Source organism: Poecilia mexicana, unplaced genomic scaffold, assembly GCF_051168715.1.
Source record: "Poecilia mexicana isolate PSO_F unplaced genomic scaffold, ASM5116871v1 scaffold_21, whole genome shotgun sequence".
Taxonomy (NCBI): Eukaryota; Metazoa; Chordata; class Actinopteri; order Cyprinodontiformes; family Poeciliidae; genus Poecilia; species Poecilia mexicana.
This window is the reverse complement of record NW_028263390.1, coordinates 15957053-15978019: the sequence shown is the minus strand read 5'-3', so window position 1 is coordinate 15978019 and position 20967 is coordinate 15957053. Positions and strand designations below refer to the sequence as shown.

The window sequence follows — 20967 nt, the reverse complement described above, 5'->3', positions numbered from 1 at the left end:
TCTGTTCTTTTAAACATTTTCTCCACTTCTCAAAAGGAGCAAACTGGTGAAATGCAATGAATAAATAAAAGAACAAAAATGAAGCTGAATTTGACTTGACCACTCTTCTTCTTCTCGTTTCATTTAGCCTACTGCAATATTAGGATGTTAATTACTACTTCTTTCCTAAGTGATTCTGCTAATATATAAACAAAACAGTGATCTGAAATGAATTATTTTTATTCTTAAAATCACAATTTATAGATAACAGTGTATCAAAAAGTTGATTTACAGTTTCAGATTGTACAAAAAGTGGTATAATCCATCATAATGATGTTCAAGTGTATGCGTGTGTGTGCGTGTGTGTGTGTGTGTGTGTGTGTGTGTCCCAGTCATACCTGCACTTCTCCTCCAGTTCATCTTTGGCCTGCATCTCATGATCGAGCTCCTCCTCCAGCTGCTTCACCTTTTTCTGCAGCTGCTCAGAGGGAAAACAAAGAAATGTCTTCCGTCTATACTCTCTGACAGGATAAAAAAAAAAAAAAAACTTTGCACACAAAGTCACTCACGTCTTTCTTGCTATCTGCAGAATTTTCTGTATCCTTACAGTTTTCCTTACAGTCGTCTGAATCCTCCTCAGAGCTGCTGCCTGTTCTGCTCAGGAGCCTACAAACGGAGAGAGGAAACCAACGAATGTTTGCAACAGCTTTAACTGGTAGCAACACACAAGCATGTGAGGTTCAAAGATCAGCCATAACAGTTTCAGTTTGTAAAACCATTAATTTTGGAGTGTAGATGCAGAGTTGCTGCACTTGGTTATTTTCAGTACCGTTTACCTTTTTGACAAATATGTCCAATAAAATTTGGCTACATGCCAACAGTTACTGTGGATTAAGGCAGTTCAGCAACATAACTTTAAGAAATAAATGTTTTATTCCTCAATATTTGTACTAGGCTAAAGTGAGGCAGGAATCTATGATAAATCAGACGCAGAGAGGGCGTTTAAAGAGACTGTCAGAACAAGGCGGCAGTATGGGTCTAAAACAGGGATACAGTGTCTGGCTTCAGTGTGAAGCTGTTGTTTCCCTTTAAGCATTCCTGTAAACAGTCCTTCGTCAGCGCAAGGAACTGGTTTTTCCACATATAAACCCATTACAGCAATACAAATAAATCAAAAATAAAAATTTATCAATGACATATCTAGATAAAACACCAGTCAAACGAAAAGAACACAAGATTAAAAGACTCACTGATCCTCCTTGAAATAAGTGAAGCCGATAAATGGTAGCTGGTTGCCCGTAAACGCTCTGGGAGGAGGAAAAGTCTCGGCAGTTCCCTTTTCCACCTCTATGTCATCAAAGTTACTGGTGTCTATGTCGCTGTTCAGCTCTGGAACCACTGGAGCCACAGCTGGAACACAGGAGCAGAGGGCGAGTCGTTGAGTCAAACGGGTCAAGGAGGAGGAGGCAGTGCGAACCAGGAGGGTTAGAGTAGAAATAAAGATTCAGTTGAGTATAAAGATGGTGGATTGCCTCAGAGTTATTTACTGCTCCTCTGAACCATTTCGCATTTTATCGTGTTACAAGAATTAACAGCAAATTGTTATAATATTGTATTACAGTGTATAACTGGGAGGCAACAAAAGGTTTTTAATATTCTTTCCGAACAGAGGTCTAAAAAGTGTGGAGTCCATTTGTATTTCCTGTGGCAGTGTTCTGTGGATCCACCTTATTCTGCTATAACACATTTCCTCCACTGCCTAGTTTCTTTCGCCTCGCTCACCTTCTTGTCAACTCTGAACTCTTTGACAGAGGGCACGGTCTGTTGAGGCTGATGATGTTAGCGTTCCGCTATAGAAGCGTTCTGCATCTTGACCTGATTATCTCATTTCACGTGTCTGCTGTGTTCCTTATAAATGTTAAAATAACTTCATGATGCCGTTTCTCTGAGGTCTTCACAAAACAGCTGTGCTGCACTCATCCGAAGAGATTAAATTAAAACGAATAAGGGGACTTTTAAAGGCCATTGGATGCATTAGGTTTTAGCTAAGTGCATCAAGATAAAAATAAAAAAAAGCCTCGTTTCTAAATTTTTACTTGGAAGAAAACTGTGAAAAAAAAAAATAAATAAATCATCCTCCTTCCACTTTAACATTACAACTTTTGGTCCGTGCAGTGAATGTAGAGGTTGCAATGTGACAAAATGTGAAGAAGTTCCAGCAGGCGAAGAGCATTTAAAAACCCTTCCTTGAAAACATTTTAGCACTGAATATTTTTTTTTTCACCCCTTTCAGTCAACCCTGTGCCAACTTTGGCACGGCCCGCAATAGGAGTACGTTTCCTACAGGTTGGTGTGAGCTTGACACCACTCCTTTTCCCCACACAGTGCTTGCTTTGTGCCCCACACACACAGCTACCTTTCACAAATGAATCCTGACCACAGCAGCAGAAAAAAATAAAAAATACAGCACCCTCTGCTCTCCTTTCACAAGAGCAAGCACACTTTTGAACACGACACAGCGTGCAGACACAAATCCGTGCAGGGGCCAATCAGATAAAAATGGTCCTTTAGTCTATAAAAAGATTCCAATTAAATAAAAGCCAAGCGGCCTCAGACGGGTGTAATTCTGGCTCTGTGCAAACAGCTCATTACTGTTAGGTCGAGACTTGACCGTCAGCTTGATGAATACGCACGAATGATATCAACGTAGGGGGTGATGTAAAACTAGAAACTTGGAAAAAAAAAAAGAAGTCAAACGTGTGGTGAGACAGAAAGAGACATGGATGGCCTTGTGGCAAGACTTCCCAGAATGCTCTCTGATAGGGAGAGTCTAATGACAGGCAGCCGCGGCCACAGTGAGAGTGAAAAAGAGAGTCGGAACCATTCGAAACGGGGCGCCCCTCTCATTAGACGAGGCCACACGATCGTCCCGCCCGCTGCTACGGAGGATGCGCCTTTCTCAGCCCCTGCATCCACTCGCCCGTCATTTCGCTGCAATCACCGCCGTAAGTAAGAAAACGGAAGGAGATAAGAGCCGCAGCACAGAGCGAAGGCCTTGCGTAGCAGGGAGTCGTTTCGTTCTTAAAGATCTAAAGAGTGCACAGATAGGGCTCTGCAGGAAACAAGAAATAGATCTGGCTCATGTTTCCAGTGCGTGTTGAGCCTGTGTGTGCGCGTCTGCCTGCGTGCGTGTGTGTGTTTGAGAGGGAGAGAGAGAGAGAAAGAGGACATGCATGTGCAGCGCAGCAGTGGCACAGCGGTGGTTTTATGTTCCAGACTGCAAGGCTCTGATCAGAACTTTAGTCTGCCCTTATAATCAGAGCCAGGTGCAGCGGAGAAATGGAGAGGCGAAAGGAAAAGGCTCTGAATGTAATCACTCACAGACACAAAGGTGCTCTTCATAATCCTAATGTAGAAATTCTAATTTTCTTCCTCTTTTTTCCACCCCATATCCTATAATTTCAGCAATGCACAAAGAGATTCTTGTAAAGACTACTTTTTTTTGTTTTATGTTACAAAGAGAAGTGCACACTGCAGAGTAATGTTATCCAAGTCCCACACTTGATCTCACTGACCTGTATGACAAGATTTTTATCCGCCATATGTACACAAAACCATCCAGAGACAAGAATCTGATCAGACTCAAGTAATATTAAAACATTTTATGAGTTATGAGTTAAAACATTAAAGATATCCATGTTAAATAATCTGACTTGAAATTAAATGTTTCGAATGTAGCAATTACATAAAACTCTATGGGGGGGAAAAAAAAGAACAAAAAAAGTGTGGCTAAATTATATGGAAAACGAATTTAATAACTAACTAAACATCAAAACAATATTACATTGCTTTCCACGACAAATATTTTATAAATCATAAAAGAAAAACAAACGATGAAAATCATAGTTCGAGAGAAAAATAATACTTCGAGCGACGTTCCAGAGGAGAGGGAGAAACGAAACAAAGTTTCCCTCACTCCAACTTTTGCTGCACACTGCTGATCAGCTCCGCCTTATTAGGGTGACGCTGCTTTACAACTGCCATTAAGGAGGCCTGGGAATGTCTGTTAAGCAGCTGGCTGCAGGATGCCAACCTCAGAAGAACGAAGACTAATTAACCAGCTAATAAACGGTTAATTAGTCATTTAATCTTCAACTAAACTGCAAGTGTGTATAATTTTAGACTTAAAAACAACAATTAAAATAGTGGGCAATGTTAGTAAACCTGCCATAATCAAGCTATTTAATTTCACCAACAGTGGCTGTAATTGCTCTCTTTCCAGCATGTTGTCTTATAAATTTTAAATACATTAAGTCTTTAAATACACGACAGCAAACCAGTATTATTTGAAATCTGCTGCTCTTATCTTTAATGCATTTTTAAAAAAAAGATATACTCCATATGAGCTGATTTCCAGAAGGATTTGCGCAATAACATGATGTCCTGCTCCACAAAGCGTCCCATCATTTGATGCCAGATACGAGACCATATGGACAGCATGTGTAGCATAAGGGAAGGCTTACTGGTGCAGGAGCTGGAAATAAACTGAAATCACAGGCTAAAGCGGAGCAAATCTGGAAAGGGAATGGAATGAGCTGGAGGTGATAAGACAGAAATGGCAACAAGACTAAGGCGCACATTACCAGACATGGGAATAACAGAGGAAACCTACACCTGCACAGGCTCAGAGACATGCACCACGTGCCCACTTACTGTCACGGATGTTGTCAAAGGTCCACTGGTCGTCCTTGAAGAAGGGGTGACGTTTGATCTCATCCACTCCGGTGCGGCCCAGTCGAACCTTCCTGCACACAGCAACAAGGAGGAGGCAGAGGCGCGTTGAGAGGCGAGTTGCCTTAGTGAGAATGCAAAACACTCTCCACCTCACCCCGCCCCTCCACCCACCATCACTAACATGTCATCCCAAAAACACAGAGCCCAGTGGAATGACTGCTCTGACCAGACTGGCCAGAATGGGGAGCCGCATGACCGCTGCTGCAGAGAACCTCCTGTGTTCAGCCAGAGCCAAGATAATATAGTTTCAGAATGGCAGAAAGTTAGCATGAGGAACCGTCGGCAACACAGAACTTTCCCTCCTTCAACGCCTCTCTGCATCCCCCCACCCCAATACCTTTGGGTGCATGGCGGCAGAGGGGTGTGGCAGTTTGGGCTTGCCACGTGTGGGACATTCCAGATCAAGCAAGAAGGGGAGAGAGCGGAGTTTTCTGATGGGTCCATTAAAAAAAAAAAAAAAACACGTGCAACCGAGCTAAGTTTAAAAGCTATGTCTTTGTGCCCAGAACACTAAAGGAGTAAATAGGGTTAAGAGAAATGGAAATTGGCAGCAGTCAGGTATAAAATGTTGCACATAAAGGAAAAATGAGATAACTCAAAGAGAGAGGGTGGGAGGAGTGGGGGGAACAAGACCGAATGAATGATCCAGCAAAATGGGAAGACAATGACAGAGTATGTGGGTTAAGTGCATGCAGTGATTAGCGAATGTGTGTGTGTGTGTGACTGCCTCACATAGACACATCGGATTCTGTGCGTGGTGAGAGAATAGTGAGTGAGAAAGCAAATAAACTCAGTGAGAAGGAAAAAATGAAAGGCTGCTCTGTAGAGAAGCAGAAAGGGCCTGTGTTTAAAGCCTTTTCTGGGGAGGGGTCAGTAATGTAAACAGGAAGTGGTCTCTTCCACTGGAAACGGCCACAAAGCAGGACCACTAGCCATTTATTCATTCAGTGAATGAATAAACCAGAATTTAAGCTTAAATTCTGATGTCATTAACAAACCTTTGGATTCATTCAGCTATTTTAGGCAAACAGACTCATTAAAAAAAATATATATACTTCAACAATGAATAATTCCTAATTTCAGTATTGCCTAGAGTGCATCAAATTGAATGTTTTTTTTATATGTGCTAAATGACTCACTGATTGGGGTGGAATGGCCTAGATAACACCAAAATCAGTCGAAAAACAAATCTGTCAGCAGCCGAAGGAGATTTTTATTATGATATGGGTTATGATATTTTTAAATGGTCATAAATAATAATCATCAACATCACAATCATCTTCAAATCTGTGTCTTTTCTTCAGCATATGCCTGAAGTTGAGCTACTTATTCCATTACGACCAACTCAAGCTGTCACACCGCTCCGCCGCCAAGCACCCAGAGGTAGTGGGATGACGGGACACAGAGAGGAATTTTGGTTTTGTTCACAAATTGGTTTCCATTTTTCAACAAAACAATATAACTTTACATCAAAGATCAACAATTAATAAAATTATGACAGTTTTGTTTGGATTTCTCATTTTTTGTTAAGTATGATTGTCTAGGGTTTTTTTTTTTTTCTGTCAGTGGACTGCTGCTGGTAATTTCCCAGAGGAACCAGTAAATTTCAATCTAATTCAAGCAATTCTAGGCACTCATTTCTTTTTTTTTTTTTTTTTTTTTTACCTTTTTGAGTGATGCTGTCTTGTATCAAGGCCCAGACAACTAAACTGTTCATAGGTCTGTGATTGGGTAATGCAGCCAAACAGCGAGAAACCCAAAATGGCTCCAGCTAACCAGCATGTTCATACACATGAAGTGGATTATGATTTATATTAAAAACAATGGTCTAATGGTCTAAGAACATTTGACAACGTTTGATGATCAAACCTGTCGGTGAGAAAGGCACTTATGAGATCTTTGGCATTCTGAGACATCTCCACATCGTCCGGAAAGACCAGAGCGTTATGGTGGTTCATGATCTTCCCATATGTTCCGATGAGAGACTCGGCATAGAACGGAGTTTCGCCTGTGATGAATATTAGAGATTAAAGCTTCCTAGATTTTTACCAATAAACCCACAGAAAGAAGTTCATACTTGTGAATTTAAACTGCAACTCACCAACAAGCAATTCGTACAGAGAAACTCCAACAGACCACCAGTCACATTCCCGACCGTAGGTCCCGTCACCGCCTTGAGACTGAAGCACCTCCGGGGAGATGTAGTCTGGTGTGCCTACAGCTGTCACACAGTGCACCATACCAGACTGTAGACAAGCAAACACACAACCATAAGTATAAGATTCAAAGTATCAGGTCTGGGGACACACTAATTAATATATACAGAGATGATCCGTGTCAAAGTCCCCAACTAAATCTGTCTTCCAATAACTATTGTTGATCTTACAGAACACATCAAGACATATTTTCATGACTTGAAAAACTCTTGTGAGCTGTGTTAGTTTGCTGATCCAAAAAAGTCAACCTTTTACTTTTTACAATGGTAATCACAAAGTAAGAGACAGTGGTGTCTGCTGAAGCCCCCGTTTGGCACCGCTTATTCTCAATTTAATCAAATTAGTGTCTAGAAAGAAAAACTTTTGCCTAGAATGATAAAGCTTTTTTTAAAATTTTTTTTAAAAGTTTTTTAGGGGACCCATATTTTTTCTCAACAAAGTTTTTCTGTGTGTTATACCTTTTTTTTTTTCTTTTTTTTTTACAAATATTATTGAATTTAGTCTTACATTTTATGTTTACTTTCCTGATTTGGTTTTATATATTTTGCTTCTGGTACTTATGTATTTATTTATTTATTTATTTTCATTTTTGCTTATACAGTTTTTCCTTTTTAATTCTATAATTTTTAAAATGTTATTGATGCACTTTGTATTTTCTGTCTTGAAAGATGCTATATAAATGAAGCATATTGTTATAATTTATTTAGTTACTTACCAGCAATACAAGTCTTTATATATACTTACACAAAAAATTTAATTGCAAGAAACCATAATGCATGTCGAGGTGTTTGTAATGACTTCAGAGGATTTCCCCAAAGGCACAAATATGTAGGAGAAGCTATTTTAAAAAGCTGTGGTGAAAAGCTGAGAAACACTTCCTGCTCCACACCAGAGGCAGAACCACAGAGGCATTTTGATTTGGGAGCTTAGCAAAGTAAATCCTGAAGCTTTTCAAAACGGTTCAAGTGCAATTTTGAGTGGCACTTCCACTATTTGAACACCTAGAGCTCCAAGTGACAATACAGCAAACATATTTCCCTGACAAAGAATAACTAAATGCATTTTCACTTCTAAAGTTTCAGAAATAGTGAAACATCTCATTCACTCCAATTCACAACAATCAACCTACCGAGTTCATCCTCATGCAGGTGCCAAAGTCGGCTAGTTTGAGGTGTCCGTGCTGGTCCAGCAGCATGTTGTCCGGTTTAATGTCACGGTGGATGAAACCCATAGAGTGGATGGCATCCAGCGCCAGCACCAACTCGGCCGTGTAGAAGCGAGCCCACTTCTCGGGGATGTCGTAGTTTATGGTGAGTGTGACCACATCTCCGCCTGGCATGAACTCCATCACCATGTAGAGGTTCCGATCATCTTGGAAAGCGCAGCAAAGCTGGAATGATGTCCATTCCACACATAAATGTCATGTCTAAGTGCTTAAAGATTTTTGCACTGATACAGATTTCACAATTGCTGTTCATTGTTTCACAGCCAATAGTGAAAGTCAAAAATCATTACTGCAAACCTGATGCCAGGATTATGTCAACTCTAGCTAGAAAAAAAAACAACAACCAGGTTCAACTGATTTATCTAAAATATTAAGTTATTGTAGCTTAATTAGTTTAGTTTTCAAATTTTTAATTTAAACATATGTTCTATTTAAACTTCATTCAAAATGACCAACATAACACACAAGTTCCTTGTTACAACTCTATAGGAAATAAAGTTGCAAATAAAATAAGATTGGTTGCCAGGTAGCACAAAAGAAACTTATTATTTCAAACTGGATTTTTGTTTCACATCTTTTAATTGCCTTAGCAGTTAATAAAACCATTACGTTTGTAGGATTTGATTGGAACATCCGGATTAACACCATGAAACATATCTGCAAGATGATCTAAAGAGGCGTTGCCTGGACAGAAGTGAAACTGCTTTTTGTTTCTTGTTTTTTTTCTTTTTTTCCGTGTGGGATCCTATTATGGATGGGATTCCTGCCGTGTTAAAGGTGTGCCCGACAAATAGCTGAAATCTCAAAGAGAAACCTTGTGGGTGGTTCTGTTGCTGCAAGGAGACAAATGGTGAAAACATGAGTAAGGCTAGAGTGAGCCACTTGCAAAAGGACGCAGCAACATTACACAGCTAAAGCTGCAGAATGCTGATGAAAACACTGATGTATTGTTTTTAGTCACTTAAATTGTAGTCTGAATGCATCAGTAGCTCAGCAGTCAGGAATTCAAAAAGTAAAAGCCTGTTAAATGTGCAAGTAATAGCTGAACTGTCAACAGATTCTCTCATCTCTTCACTGCTTTCCTTGTCAGGCCTCCTAATTTATGTGGACATGTACGCCTCGATAGAGTTGCAATGTTCACTTTTCAGGAGTGTTGTAAAAGACATTGAATGCTTAGGATACAGTGTTATGACCTAAACTTGTTTTAAACTTCTCTTAAACTTCTGTGTTTCTTTGTTAACAGGACGCTGTTTGTTCACAGATGTTCTCTAAGAAACCCCTTAGACCTTCACAGAACACCTGGATCTGTAGTGAGATTAAATTACACTCTTGTTGCACTGAATTTACCATTAAGGTGACTTCTAATGGCATATGAGTGTCTTTTATTCAGAGGTACCAAAGTAAAAGCATAATGCATTTTCCTTCAATAATGTACCACTTTTTATTGGTCTATCACATAATTTTCTGCGTGTTGCGGAAAGGAATACACATCCACACCTGAACAATCCAGGGACTGTTGGAAAACGCCATGATGTGCCTCTCCTCCCAGAAGAAGGCCGAGTCTGACCTTTTGATCATCTCGAACTTGCTGAGCTGCTTCATGGCGTAAACCTTCTTCGAGGCCTTGTGACGGACCTGTAAATAAGGCCAGGCAGATAAGAGAGAGGAGACGATGCTGGAATGTAAACAGTAACAACTCCACAAGGACAATAAGGAGAGAACTGTTGGAATGTCACAGTGACTGAGATAACAGCAGAGATCCAGACATGAAACGGGAAGCAGCGAGTGTTGTACACACCCATAAGAAGACATGCTTACACAAGCGCTAAGCACAAACACAGACGAGTACCCCTTCACACCCCCTCACCAGACTTCATATTCATACCCCACACAAAGCCTGTCCGGACTCGTTCCAACAGACAAACATCTTATCAGACACCTGATTTTAACTGCCTTCCAGCAGAAGGAAGGTAGTTAAAAAACGAGGCCAAGAGGAGAGCAAGGAATTACAGCCAGTTTCAAAATGTATGATTCATTAGGTAGGAAATGATGTGAAAAATATTTTACAGTTCTGTGTTTAAAACAGGGTGGTTTTTTTTTTATTTGTCTTGATGGTTGCTCCCTCTAGTGGCCCAGAAGCAAACTGTTAAATTCAGGAAAAGCAGGAAAAATTCTCTACTTCAAACGCGGAGCTTAACAATGAAATATAAAGGTTAAAATAAATATTTTCTTCTTTTACAGGGCAGTAAGAGAGAAACGCCTCACCAGCTGCACTTCACCGTAGGCTCCTCTCCCGATCAACTTCACTTTTTCAAAGTCGTCAACCTTCACCTGCAGCTCTCGCAGTTCATTCACCAGCTTCTCATCTGCAGATAAGAGATAGGAGTAGAATACTTCAGCATCACAAAAGCTCAATCTGCTGCCACTTATATTCAAAATACCTTTTGGAAATTTTTATTCAAAGGTCAAGAAAAATGTACTTTTTGTGATCTGCATAGATTATCATCTCAATTTCAAATGAAACTGCAGAGAAAACGTGGACAATTCCATCGATTTACTTAGGTTAGCCTTGCGGTCCACTTTATATTTGCCTTTTGGGAGTCTTTTCGAACATATCAAACGCTATTAGGACAAGAAAAAGAAGGCTTATTTAATTAAAAAACGCATTTAGGGGACACGTTACTAAAACATAAACAAAATAAATGGCACAAGTAATAAAGATGCTTGAATGGATCATTTTAAACAAAAACGAACACCACATCTTAAAATACATCTGCAGTAGTTACACATACGTGCATTAAGTTAATTTAGTTATACATTTAACCAAAACACTTTGTAGGCAACAAATCTATGCGAGCCGAAACTAAGGAGGGGAATTTGATCCTGGCAACAAGTTTCAGAAGTGTTTCAAATAAAACCACTCTGCCCACACATCGTTAAATGGCACAATGTTGCAGATTGTTTATGGACATGATCAGCCTCTGAAAAAGAGAAGTCTAAAGATAAGAGCTAGAAATACTCCCACCCATTTTGGACCTTGGTATCAAGGTTTACTGAGGATTCTTTGAAAGCTGCTACAGGTTTTTGCCATACCCCTCTTATGGTTTGAAATGCATTTATTGACCATAGTAAAGTGTAGTGAAGTGCTGCCCCTCCCTGCCTGTTGCTACACGCTGCCAGACAACTGACCAGAAAAGGCTCTGAGAATTTTCTCTGTCTAACAGGAAAAGCAAATTTGACTGGAAATAATGCCAAAGGCACAGAAAGTTGTTATATGGAAATTTAAGCAACTCCACTCACCCTTCTTGTTATGTTAATGTTATATAAAAAAAATCACATGGAACAAATGACATGTAAATTACGCAATGGTTAAGACCTGCTGTTTGTGTATACTATCAGTTAAATTTGTGCAGCTCTAATATAAAATACCCTGTGTTGTACTTAAAATTTACTGAATCAACTTTATACTTTTTTGATTAATTCAATTCAAAATCAGATTCACAAATAATAAACCTAGCATTATTATTTGTGTTTTTTTGTTTTAATTCAATGTATCAAAACCAGTTTATTAAGAAACTATAACTGTAAGAATCAAAATCAGCAGCTTCCTAAAATTATTTAGGAAGACTTACGTTATTTTTTTGCAAAATGTGATTTTGGTAATAATAATAATAATAATAATAATAATAATAATAATAATAATAATAATAATAATAAAAGATTTAGGGGGGGAAAATCCAAAATCTACTTAGGCCATTATTTTAGAAAGGTGACAAAATGCTACTTTTTTAAACAGTATCAGAAATACTTGCGTCTTTAGAAAGCAGTTAGACTCTGTTACACATGTCTGTTTTATGTAAACACCATGAAACCATGGTAATTTTACTTTCATCATGGGAACTTATCTCAGTTTACATATTTGGTTAATTGCTCTATGGTCAGTGAAATCAAAAAGATTAAGCTTTTATTTGACATATTTTCCAGGAAATGGCACTGGCATTTTTCAGCTTCAGAAGAATTCATTCATATTTGGCAACTGGCGCCCAGCCCTCAGGGTAGCTTGCACCTACAAGTTTAGACAACATTAACATATGCATGCCTCCAGATGATGATGATGATGATATCTGCCACATAGAATCCCTTTTATTATTCAGGGAAGAATAACGAGCTGAATTTTCATGACATGACTCTATAGTAAAAGAATGCCGTTACTAAACTCGACTGCCTGAGGCACCAACCTGTCAGTATCTGAATAAACTTAAAAAAAAAACACATTTGACCCTTTTGAAAATGAGAAAAGCAACAAACGCACAGCTCTGGCCAAGAAGTGAAAAACAGTTATTTCAATTATACAAATCTTGCATATTTGACTGCAGTACTGAAACATGTTTGTTGGGATTAAATAATAAACGGAGGACAAAAAACATGGAAAGAAAGTAGAAAAAGGATAAAGCACCAAAACACTAAAAACACAGAGTAGCTCTTACATCTGTTCAGAAATGCCTCAATGTTCTTGTTCTTTCGCAGGAAGGGGTAGTTGAGATCATGAGCTAAGGCATTCATGGAATCCTGAAAGACAAAACAAAAAAAAACATTAATTTATTTTTTTTATGACAACTGAGACAGAAAACATATGCAAATATTATATTTAAATGATTTAATTTCCAAGTTTGGATACCTTTTAACATTCAAGATTCAGAGTTAGAAACTCTCACAATGTTTTACATCTGTATTTATTTATAGGACACTTTTTAGCAGCATATCAAGGTATATATATCACAGAAAATTGACATATTCACTCTCTTTTAAATCATCGATTCATTTTCAACCTCCAAATTATCTGACAAAAATTAGAGGCCAGTTTACAAAAAAATATATTGCTGAAAAACTATAGAATACTTAGCTACAAACTGTTGACTATTGAAGGTGTCAGAAAGTACCAGTCAGGAGAAGGAGTATCAAACAGTTTCCCAGGCATAAAACATACCAAGGAGCACAATGGAGGAAATATGGCACAACAGCAACATTACCAAAAACTAGACATCCATCGAAGATTAATGACAAAGTAGGCTTCCAAGAGGAGCACAGAAACACTAATGGAGCTGTGGGAATTTCTGGCAAGTACTGGCTGTATTAAACATGTGACGGCAATCTTCCATGTTTTTCATATTTTTGGGCCAATTCTTAAAAAAAAAAAAAATGTATTCCTTCCAAAAGAACATCTGAAGTTTCTCGAAACTGGTATCTTTTATGTAAAGTCTGAACATTCTGCTCCCTTCCCTACAAGGTGTTCTTTTTGTGGAGTTTTATTGTTTTAAATAAACAGGATAAGACAAAAACTAAACTATGTTTCAAAGTCAAATGTCTCATTTTCGTGTTTACTAATCTGTCTGAAAATAATTTTTCACCTGCTAGATGACCTGCTTTTGCCTGCTGACAGGTATTAGAACCAAATGAATGGACAAAGCAGTAAAAGACAGGGGAAGTATTTTAGTAACCAAATTTCCTCAAATACAACTTGAATGGGAGCGAAAATTAAAGAAAATAAACACAATAGTAGAATATATTCTGGATCAATAGAAACACACGTCTGACAAGCCATTTCAAAACTACGGCTAACCACATGAGGTGAAGGCCGACTTCCAGAACACTCAGACCATTTCTGTGCCTCAACAGAGGGGGTTAGTGGGAGCATCCGACTAACAGCCGGGGTCTCTGTGGTGTCATCAGAGCTCAAATGAGGGGTTTCGGGTTGCATGTAAATCCAAAATGTCTCTCTGATCCTAGACTTAAGGGGCTGGCAGGACAGTTGGACAGGTGGGTGAGGGAGGTGGGGGTTAGAATGCAGAGTGACCCTCTGTTCCCCCAACCAGGGGTCAAGTTGAGTCACCCAACATGCATGTGTGTGCCTAGGGAAGTTGAGCCATCGGTCTGTTTGTTCTGGGACTTGTGGGGGTTGGGGTGATCAGGGGTGGAACAATTCTGCACCTTTAAATAGCAGTGGTGAGGCGAAATCCCCCTTACCCCCCCACGCCCCCCCACCACCACCGCAGGCAGATGGAAATAGACGTAAAGGCTCAGAAGCTATTGTGGGACGAGCCTCTATGCGGCTCGTCCCACTAAGTGATCAAAGATCTGTGATCACTTTCCACAGTGGATATTTACTCAGATTTTTATGACTGTGGTATGTTGCTGCAGGGGAGAGTGAGGTCTGCTTAAACGATTTAATAACATGTTCAATAGAACCGGAGGAAACATGAAGTCGACTGTGTGTGGTTATAGTTGAAAAACCTTTGCATCGCATTAATATTCTTCTTTGCCGACTAAAGAGATAGTAATATTTTAAACATGGTTATTTTCATGCATCATCTTCTCAAAAAAAGCATGCTCTGTGAACAAAATTCTGAGCTCAGACTTTCATTAAACTCCTGTTAATGACAACCCTCATTAATGAGTATCTAAAATAATAATACTTTATTCTACATGCATGAATTTAGTCCAATCTGAATTGTTGCCATGACCTTCCCCAGCATAGAAGTTACCGTTCAGCTCACATCCCAGTCTGATGCAACATGTGCTTCTACTAAATGATCCTCCAAGACGCAGTTACCCAACATCGCAGTACCTCGATGCCAGTGCGATGCATGATCATCGTTTAGTTTTGTTTGCATTCTTACAGAGAGCTAATCAAACTTGTATCTAATCAAACTTTTTGTTAAATTTAGCAAGTGTGTAACTGTTTTTATTAAAGTGAGTCTAACAAACTCAAACAACACTTCTTGTCAATTCCTGCCAAAACAAGCACACCGAAGCACTTTTACGAAAGAATGAGCGATACCAGTAGATCTAACACACGAAGCTCAGAGGAAACAGGAAGAAGCTCATTTATAACAGCTAAATCATAAACCGCTTCAGCATCTGATGATTCACAGCTTGGCGAATTTCATTCCATCATGATGTTAGAAAATACAAAATAGGGACATTTTAAAAAAATGTAACAGATAAAATGTGCTACAACAGGGTCCACAATGGTTTGATTTTTACGGCAATCTTTTAGAAAGACAATGTAAATGTCTTAAATATGACTGTAGAGCGAGACATGTCTGTGTTGATTGGTCCGTAGGTTTCAGGGGTCAGAACCCTGACCCAAACACAACAGGTTTCCAATTTTCTGCCACAGGCCACCAGATTTTAAAGATTTAATGATGTCATAATTTTTAAACAACTCTTCCACTGTCTTTGTAAGAGAAACATGCCCACAGCATCACAGGTCCTCCACCAAGCTTAACAGTCCCAATAAGGTACTTTTCCATTCCATCCTTCTTTGTTTCACATCAGGAATGTTTCCTTCAGCCTTGTCTGATCTGACCAAAGCATTTAGTCTCTGTGAAACCCATAACAACATGTAGCAAGCTTTCCACATGTATATCTTTAACAGTAGGACGCAAGAGGCTATTTCCTGATAAACTTCCTAAAGAAATTAACGGCAGACAGATTGGTGACCCTTTAGAGAGTCTGTGCTGGACCTCTTTAGGAGTGAGCATAGGGTCCCTTCCTGTAATTCTGTCATGGTTCCAGTCCATTTAAGCTTTGCTCTGAATGTATAGGGAATTTTCAGGCAAGAATCTATTTTTCTATAGAAAATGCATCCATTTTATCACAAGTGAAGCAAAACAAATATCTGTTTTACTTGCATACCATGTTCTGAGCAAAGGGTGTACGTCACATCATGTTTATAACCAATGGATTCAAATATTTTGATCAACTTTAAAAGCCCACAGTACACCATCAAAGTCTACGGGAAATCTGTAACTTAATACTATGAGCAGAAAGTGCAGGATTAGTTTTACAAACCTCAACTTGAAACTCTGTAACTCCACTTCATTCATCTTCATCTAAAGCTGGGCTTTTCAATGAATGCAGCAAATTTGGCAGCTTTGGAAAGATCTGTAACATCTGTTTAACACGTTAAGCGGATAACGGATTACAAACTTTCAGAATGTCAAAAACATGTTCGCCATTTAGAGCTTGAATCATTGACTCATGGCTCTTTGCCGGTGAAAAAGAGTAATAAAAAGTGGTGTTTAACGTTTAGGTGAAAGTGGTTGATACCATAGAGCCATTGGATTATTGGCTATGATTAATGAGTCAGACTTGCTCCAACAGTAGTACATTGTTTCACCTACCCTGGAGACATGTAAAGGCATTAAGCTTTAAACAAAGCAGGAAACTGAAATTCAGGAACCATTAACCCCGTTATTTCCATTTGTGCCATTTTTGTACACACACATTTTTGTTCTTTGGCACTAAAGAGTTTGCATCAACTTCTAGAAGAAAAAAATATAGAAACATCTGAAAAGTTAACGGTGCAATCACCCTCACGAGGAAGAAAATTTTGCTGCATTCATGTAATTTGTAGCAGTGAAAGATTTCAACCTCTTTCAAATAAGACGCTCGACTTCTTTTGTTTTCAGGAATTTGGACAAATCTGAACATGATCCAGTTGCTGCCAACTGGATCATGTTCAGATTTGGACAACATGTTTGTGATGAGGACAACTGTGTGCGTCCTCATCACGGTAGAGTCTTTTTGTAAGGTAAGGCATGACAAACGATGCCATCAGGTATGCATTGGATAATGAAGGCTTGACTAAAAGGATCAGAACAGAAACGGCTCGTCTTGTATTAACCAATGACTTTGGTTAGTTCTAAAATGATTTCATTTCCACAGCAACTCTTTTTTTCTTGGCCTTCTTGAAAACATAATTGTTAGTACTCCATGAATATTGCTGGTAAAAATAAAAGCCTCTGCTGCGTTTTACTTATCGTCATGAACTCTATACCAATACAAGCACACAGTCAAAATGGTTGAAAAGAGGAAATTAAATGTTACAAGCAATATACAGATCATGGCTTATCTTAGATAAAGACATAAGCCACCCATTAACCACTCCACAAGCCACTAATCTTAAGCATACATTGTAAAAATTACATGTAATCATCATAGCATGACGCTTCATTTATGCAACCTTAGGAGATAAGTCACATGAATGTAAAGGTGTTTTACTTTTCTATACAAATTACATGACTAATTCCTCAAATAACTGCTGATCTTTTGAACAAATACAATACTCCTTTGTCTTTGATTTTTTTTTTTTTATTTAAAAAGAGGCCATCATCAACAAATGAAATATTTCTAAACAGGATTCATAGCCCCACACATCCATTGTCTTCTTTTTATCTGAAATCGGGTTGTGAGGGCAACAGGTTCAGGAGGGAATCCCAGACTCTTGCTCTCTTTCACCTGGATAATATATCCCATTTGGCCTGTGATCCCCAGAATGAGCTGGAGTTTCTCACTGGAGAGAAGGGATTTTGTAGTTCGATAAATTGTTAGTTATTGTCCCGTTGATTAATAACCCTTTAAATATAACCCTAAAAAATAAAAGGGTTGAAAAACTTTCTATATGTTTGTGTGACACTGTTAATCTTGTGTTATGCTGCCAAAACAAAAACAAAAAATTAGACAAACAGGAAACGGTGAGGTGAGGTCATGACTAATTATCTCAGACTCAATTCCAGGAAGCGACTCTGGCTTCCTGCTTGTTTTTTTTCCCCAGCGTCGGGAAGCACGGTGGCCATTGTTACGTCGACTCAGAACCGCTTAAACAAGAGGAGCCGGTGCTGAATAGAAATATTTTTAAAAATGCAACATTTTGAAGAATGACCACACAGAGGTGAAAGTAACCAAACATCACTTGTCTGTTTACGCAGCAACATGAGGCCGGCTGGATTTATCAGCCATCACTGTCCTGTACTCAGGACTTTACTTGTGAGTCACCAAGCACAAGAATAGACACAATTCTGTCATTTAACAAGCAGAGTGACAAATTCTCCTTAAACTTCAACCTTATTTGTCTATCACGTTTTCCTTCTGATGATTGTTCCACAAATACAGACCCCTGATACATTTGTCATGTCTAACTATAAAGCTAAATGTATTTTATTCACGTTGTATGTTATGGACCAGCACAAATTAGCACATAGTTGCTGGCTGGGAGAAAAGTTATTCATATATAGTTTTCAGAATATTTTTTTCATTGTACTTCCGTTTGCTGTAATCCAGTTGACCGAGCGATTCCGCCACATGAACATGCGATTGTTCAGAGTTGTATCTGAACCATTGCATTTTAAATAAACTGTATGTTTAGAGTCGTTATCCTAGTGTCCAGCATATTTTGCAAATAACCAAAAATGTTCTATTTTGGTCTCCTTTGACCAAAACACCCCCCCCCCCAATACTGATTCATAGAGCAGTCCTCCCTTAAACTTATCCCTGATCTTATCCCTCTGGAGTACAAGATGTTTCCTGGAATAATTTTGCAACTCTCCAAAGAGATATGATCAACCTTTCCCTGAGTAACTGAATAACCAAAATAACTTTTTTTTTTTTTTTTTTTGTATTTCCTTGGAAAAGTGTGGTTCTAGATAAACTGAAGTGCACAGGACATGTTGATCCATGCCTATCAACCATAGTGCTGGAAGGCAAGAAGTAGAGTTTCAGGATTTGGTATGGTATGCTAAACCGGTGAAGGTAAAAACAACAGCTAGTTTACTGTCTAAATGCATGCTCACTTTTTAGAAAATATTCCAAACAGACTGAGTTGCTGTCAGCCGCCTATTTTTTTTTATTGTTTTTTTAAAAAAAGACATTCAGTTTCAGTCAGTCTGGTCCGCCGTTGAAGTCAATCACATTTGATCCTCTGTACACTCATATACTTCTGCTGTGGTGTGTAAACAGGGAGTTTTGCATTCCACGCAGGAAAAGCGGCTGAAACATTAATAGGTGGGGCTCCTTCTGCCTCCTTCTCCACCCCCAGATTGATGTTAAGCTAATTCAGTAAACGCGTTAAGTTTTAATCTAAAAAAGGTTTATTTTGATTCCAATGCTGTACTTTCCCGCATGCGTTTACTTCGGCTGTGATCCGTCTTTTATGGGAGGATAATTGTTCTGAAGTATGCGCGCAGCTCGCTCCGTCTCACGCCCGTACCTGCGTGGGGCCCCCAGGGCATGTTGCTCACTCACCAGCAGAGTTGATAAGTTGAGCGACGACATCGGATTCTTCACCATGGACTCCAGCTTCTTCAGCCGGCTTTCCACTCTGCTCTCCGCTCCCAGCATGATTACAGTCCACTTTGTCCAGTTCAAATGCCGTAAAAAAAAAAAGGGAAAAAAAAGCTAAAGGACAAACTAAAACAAAACACCTGCAGTTTCGAGAGGTGTTATTTTTATATATATTTCTCTACCAGTGGTGAAGGCACACGCCGATCCGTGGCTCAGCTTCTCATATCATTGCTCCTCTGTACACAAGGGCTTGAGTTGTCAGGTTAATTATTCATCCACAGAAAATAAAACCTCCCGACTTCTTTTCTCTCATTTATAAAACATTAAGCGACTTAAAAAAAAAAAAGAGAGAGAGAGAGAGAGAGAATCCCGACGTCTTGAAGTTCAGAGATGGGATCTTTAGTCACAGATGCGCCCCGTCAGCGTCACAAACCAGGTAGTTGCTATAAACTCACACAGCACCACAGGGGGGTGGGGTGGGGGGGGGGGTGTTCAACCTGTGTGACACGGTCGCCAATGGTTAACACACAACCGTACAACTTCCGGTTAAGGATTGTTTTACCAAAATAAAAGCAAACAAGAAAGAAACAAATAGTGTTTGCATTGGCTAATTGTGTATTGCTATTTATATTTTTTTCAGAGCAATGTTGCTAATCTTTGAGTTCAAGAAGCCGCTGCAGAGGGCTAAATATTTTTGGACATAAAAGTGCTGTTTAAATAAAAACTGACTGACACAAATTGAAATATCCTTATTAATTAAATGCTAAAACAACTTAACATGTGGTGTTTGTAACATGTTACTTGCATCATAAAGGGTGGTTGGTTTGAATCCCAGCCTGAGTCTTTTTGCATGGAGTTTTCATGTTCTTCCTGTGCACACATGGGTTCTCTCAAGGTACTCTGGCTTCTCTGTTGAGTCCAGAAACACAACTGTCAGATTAAATGATTAGCCTGAACACCAAACATTAGTCTAAAGTGCCCTTGTATGTAAATGCATGGCTATCTGTCCCCTCTCTCTGTGTTGCCCTGTAACCTGTCCAGGTCAACCCTGAAGAGGAGGGTACAGACAATGCAGGACAAATAAATAAATGTTGAAAAACAAATCCTTTTATTTTGAAAAATTTCTTTACATCCGGTTCTCCCGTGGAGGGGATTGGTAACTTGCTGGAAAGGACTCTTAACATGTCGTCGACTTCCTTCAATATTCCTTGCTTTTAACTTTTTGACTTCACACCTGACATAAATCTTGTCGATCTATCTATCACTTGTCTCTCTATGGTGCTGATAATAATAAGAGGAAAGAAAGTTTTTTTTTTTGCGACTGAAATTAGCCGAGATTCCTGGTGTCTTATCTCATCCATCGGTTTTACAGTCACACCGCATAGGCTGGAGCAACTTTCAGTATTTTAGGAATGTTGACTCGCTCCCTTTCAGACACGTTGGCACTAAGAATAGATATTTACAGGGTCCAAAGTGCGTCAGTGTCACAATATAGTTATTTCTTTTATGCGCGTGTTTGATGATTTCATGATGTAAATTGTAGAACTTCAAACGGCACCAGAATTGAAAAAAAAAATTGTCAAAACAAAAAAAGAGGAAGAAAAGAAAAAACAATATCATAAACGTGTC

The 20967-nt window shown here is 39.0% G+C and overlaps 1 protein-coding gene across 4 annotated transcripts in view; it reads right to left on the bottom strand.

Annotated features, from left to right (window-relative positions):
- Positions 1–19776, bottom strand: part of LOC106920666 (rho-associated protein kinase 2-like) — a 34821-nt gene extending 15045 nt beyond the window's left edge. For 3 of the 4 annotated variants that reach the window (XM_088002042.1, XM_088002045.1, XM_088002044.1), the window contains exons 1-11: positions 19300–19776; positions 12702–12783; positions 10480–10580; positions 9712–9849; positions 8119–8379; positions 6875–7019; positions 6643–6781; positions 4693–4784; positions 1230–1389; positions 549–645; positions 378–457 (exon numbers count right to left, since the gene is read on the bottom strand). In XM_088002042.1, coding sequence (XP_087858168.1) covers positions 378–457; positions 549–645; positions 1230–1389; positions 4693–4784; positions 6643–6781; positions 6875–7019; positions 8119–8379; positions 9712–9849; positions 10480–10580; positions 12702–12783; positions 19300–19395 — 1391 coding nt within the window. In that variant the 5' untranslated portion in view covers positions 19396–19776. The remainder of the gene's footprint in view (positions 1–377; positions 458–548; positions 646–1229; positions 1390–4692; positions 4785–6642; positions 6782–6874; positions 7020–8118; positions 8380–9711; positions 9850–10479; positions 10581–12701; positions 12784–19299) is intronic. The other variant, XM_088002043.1, reaches the window with a different exon arrangement.
- Positions 19777–20967: the final 1191 nt, after the last annotated feature.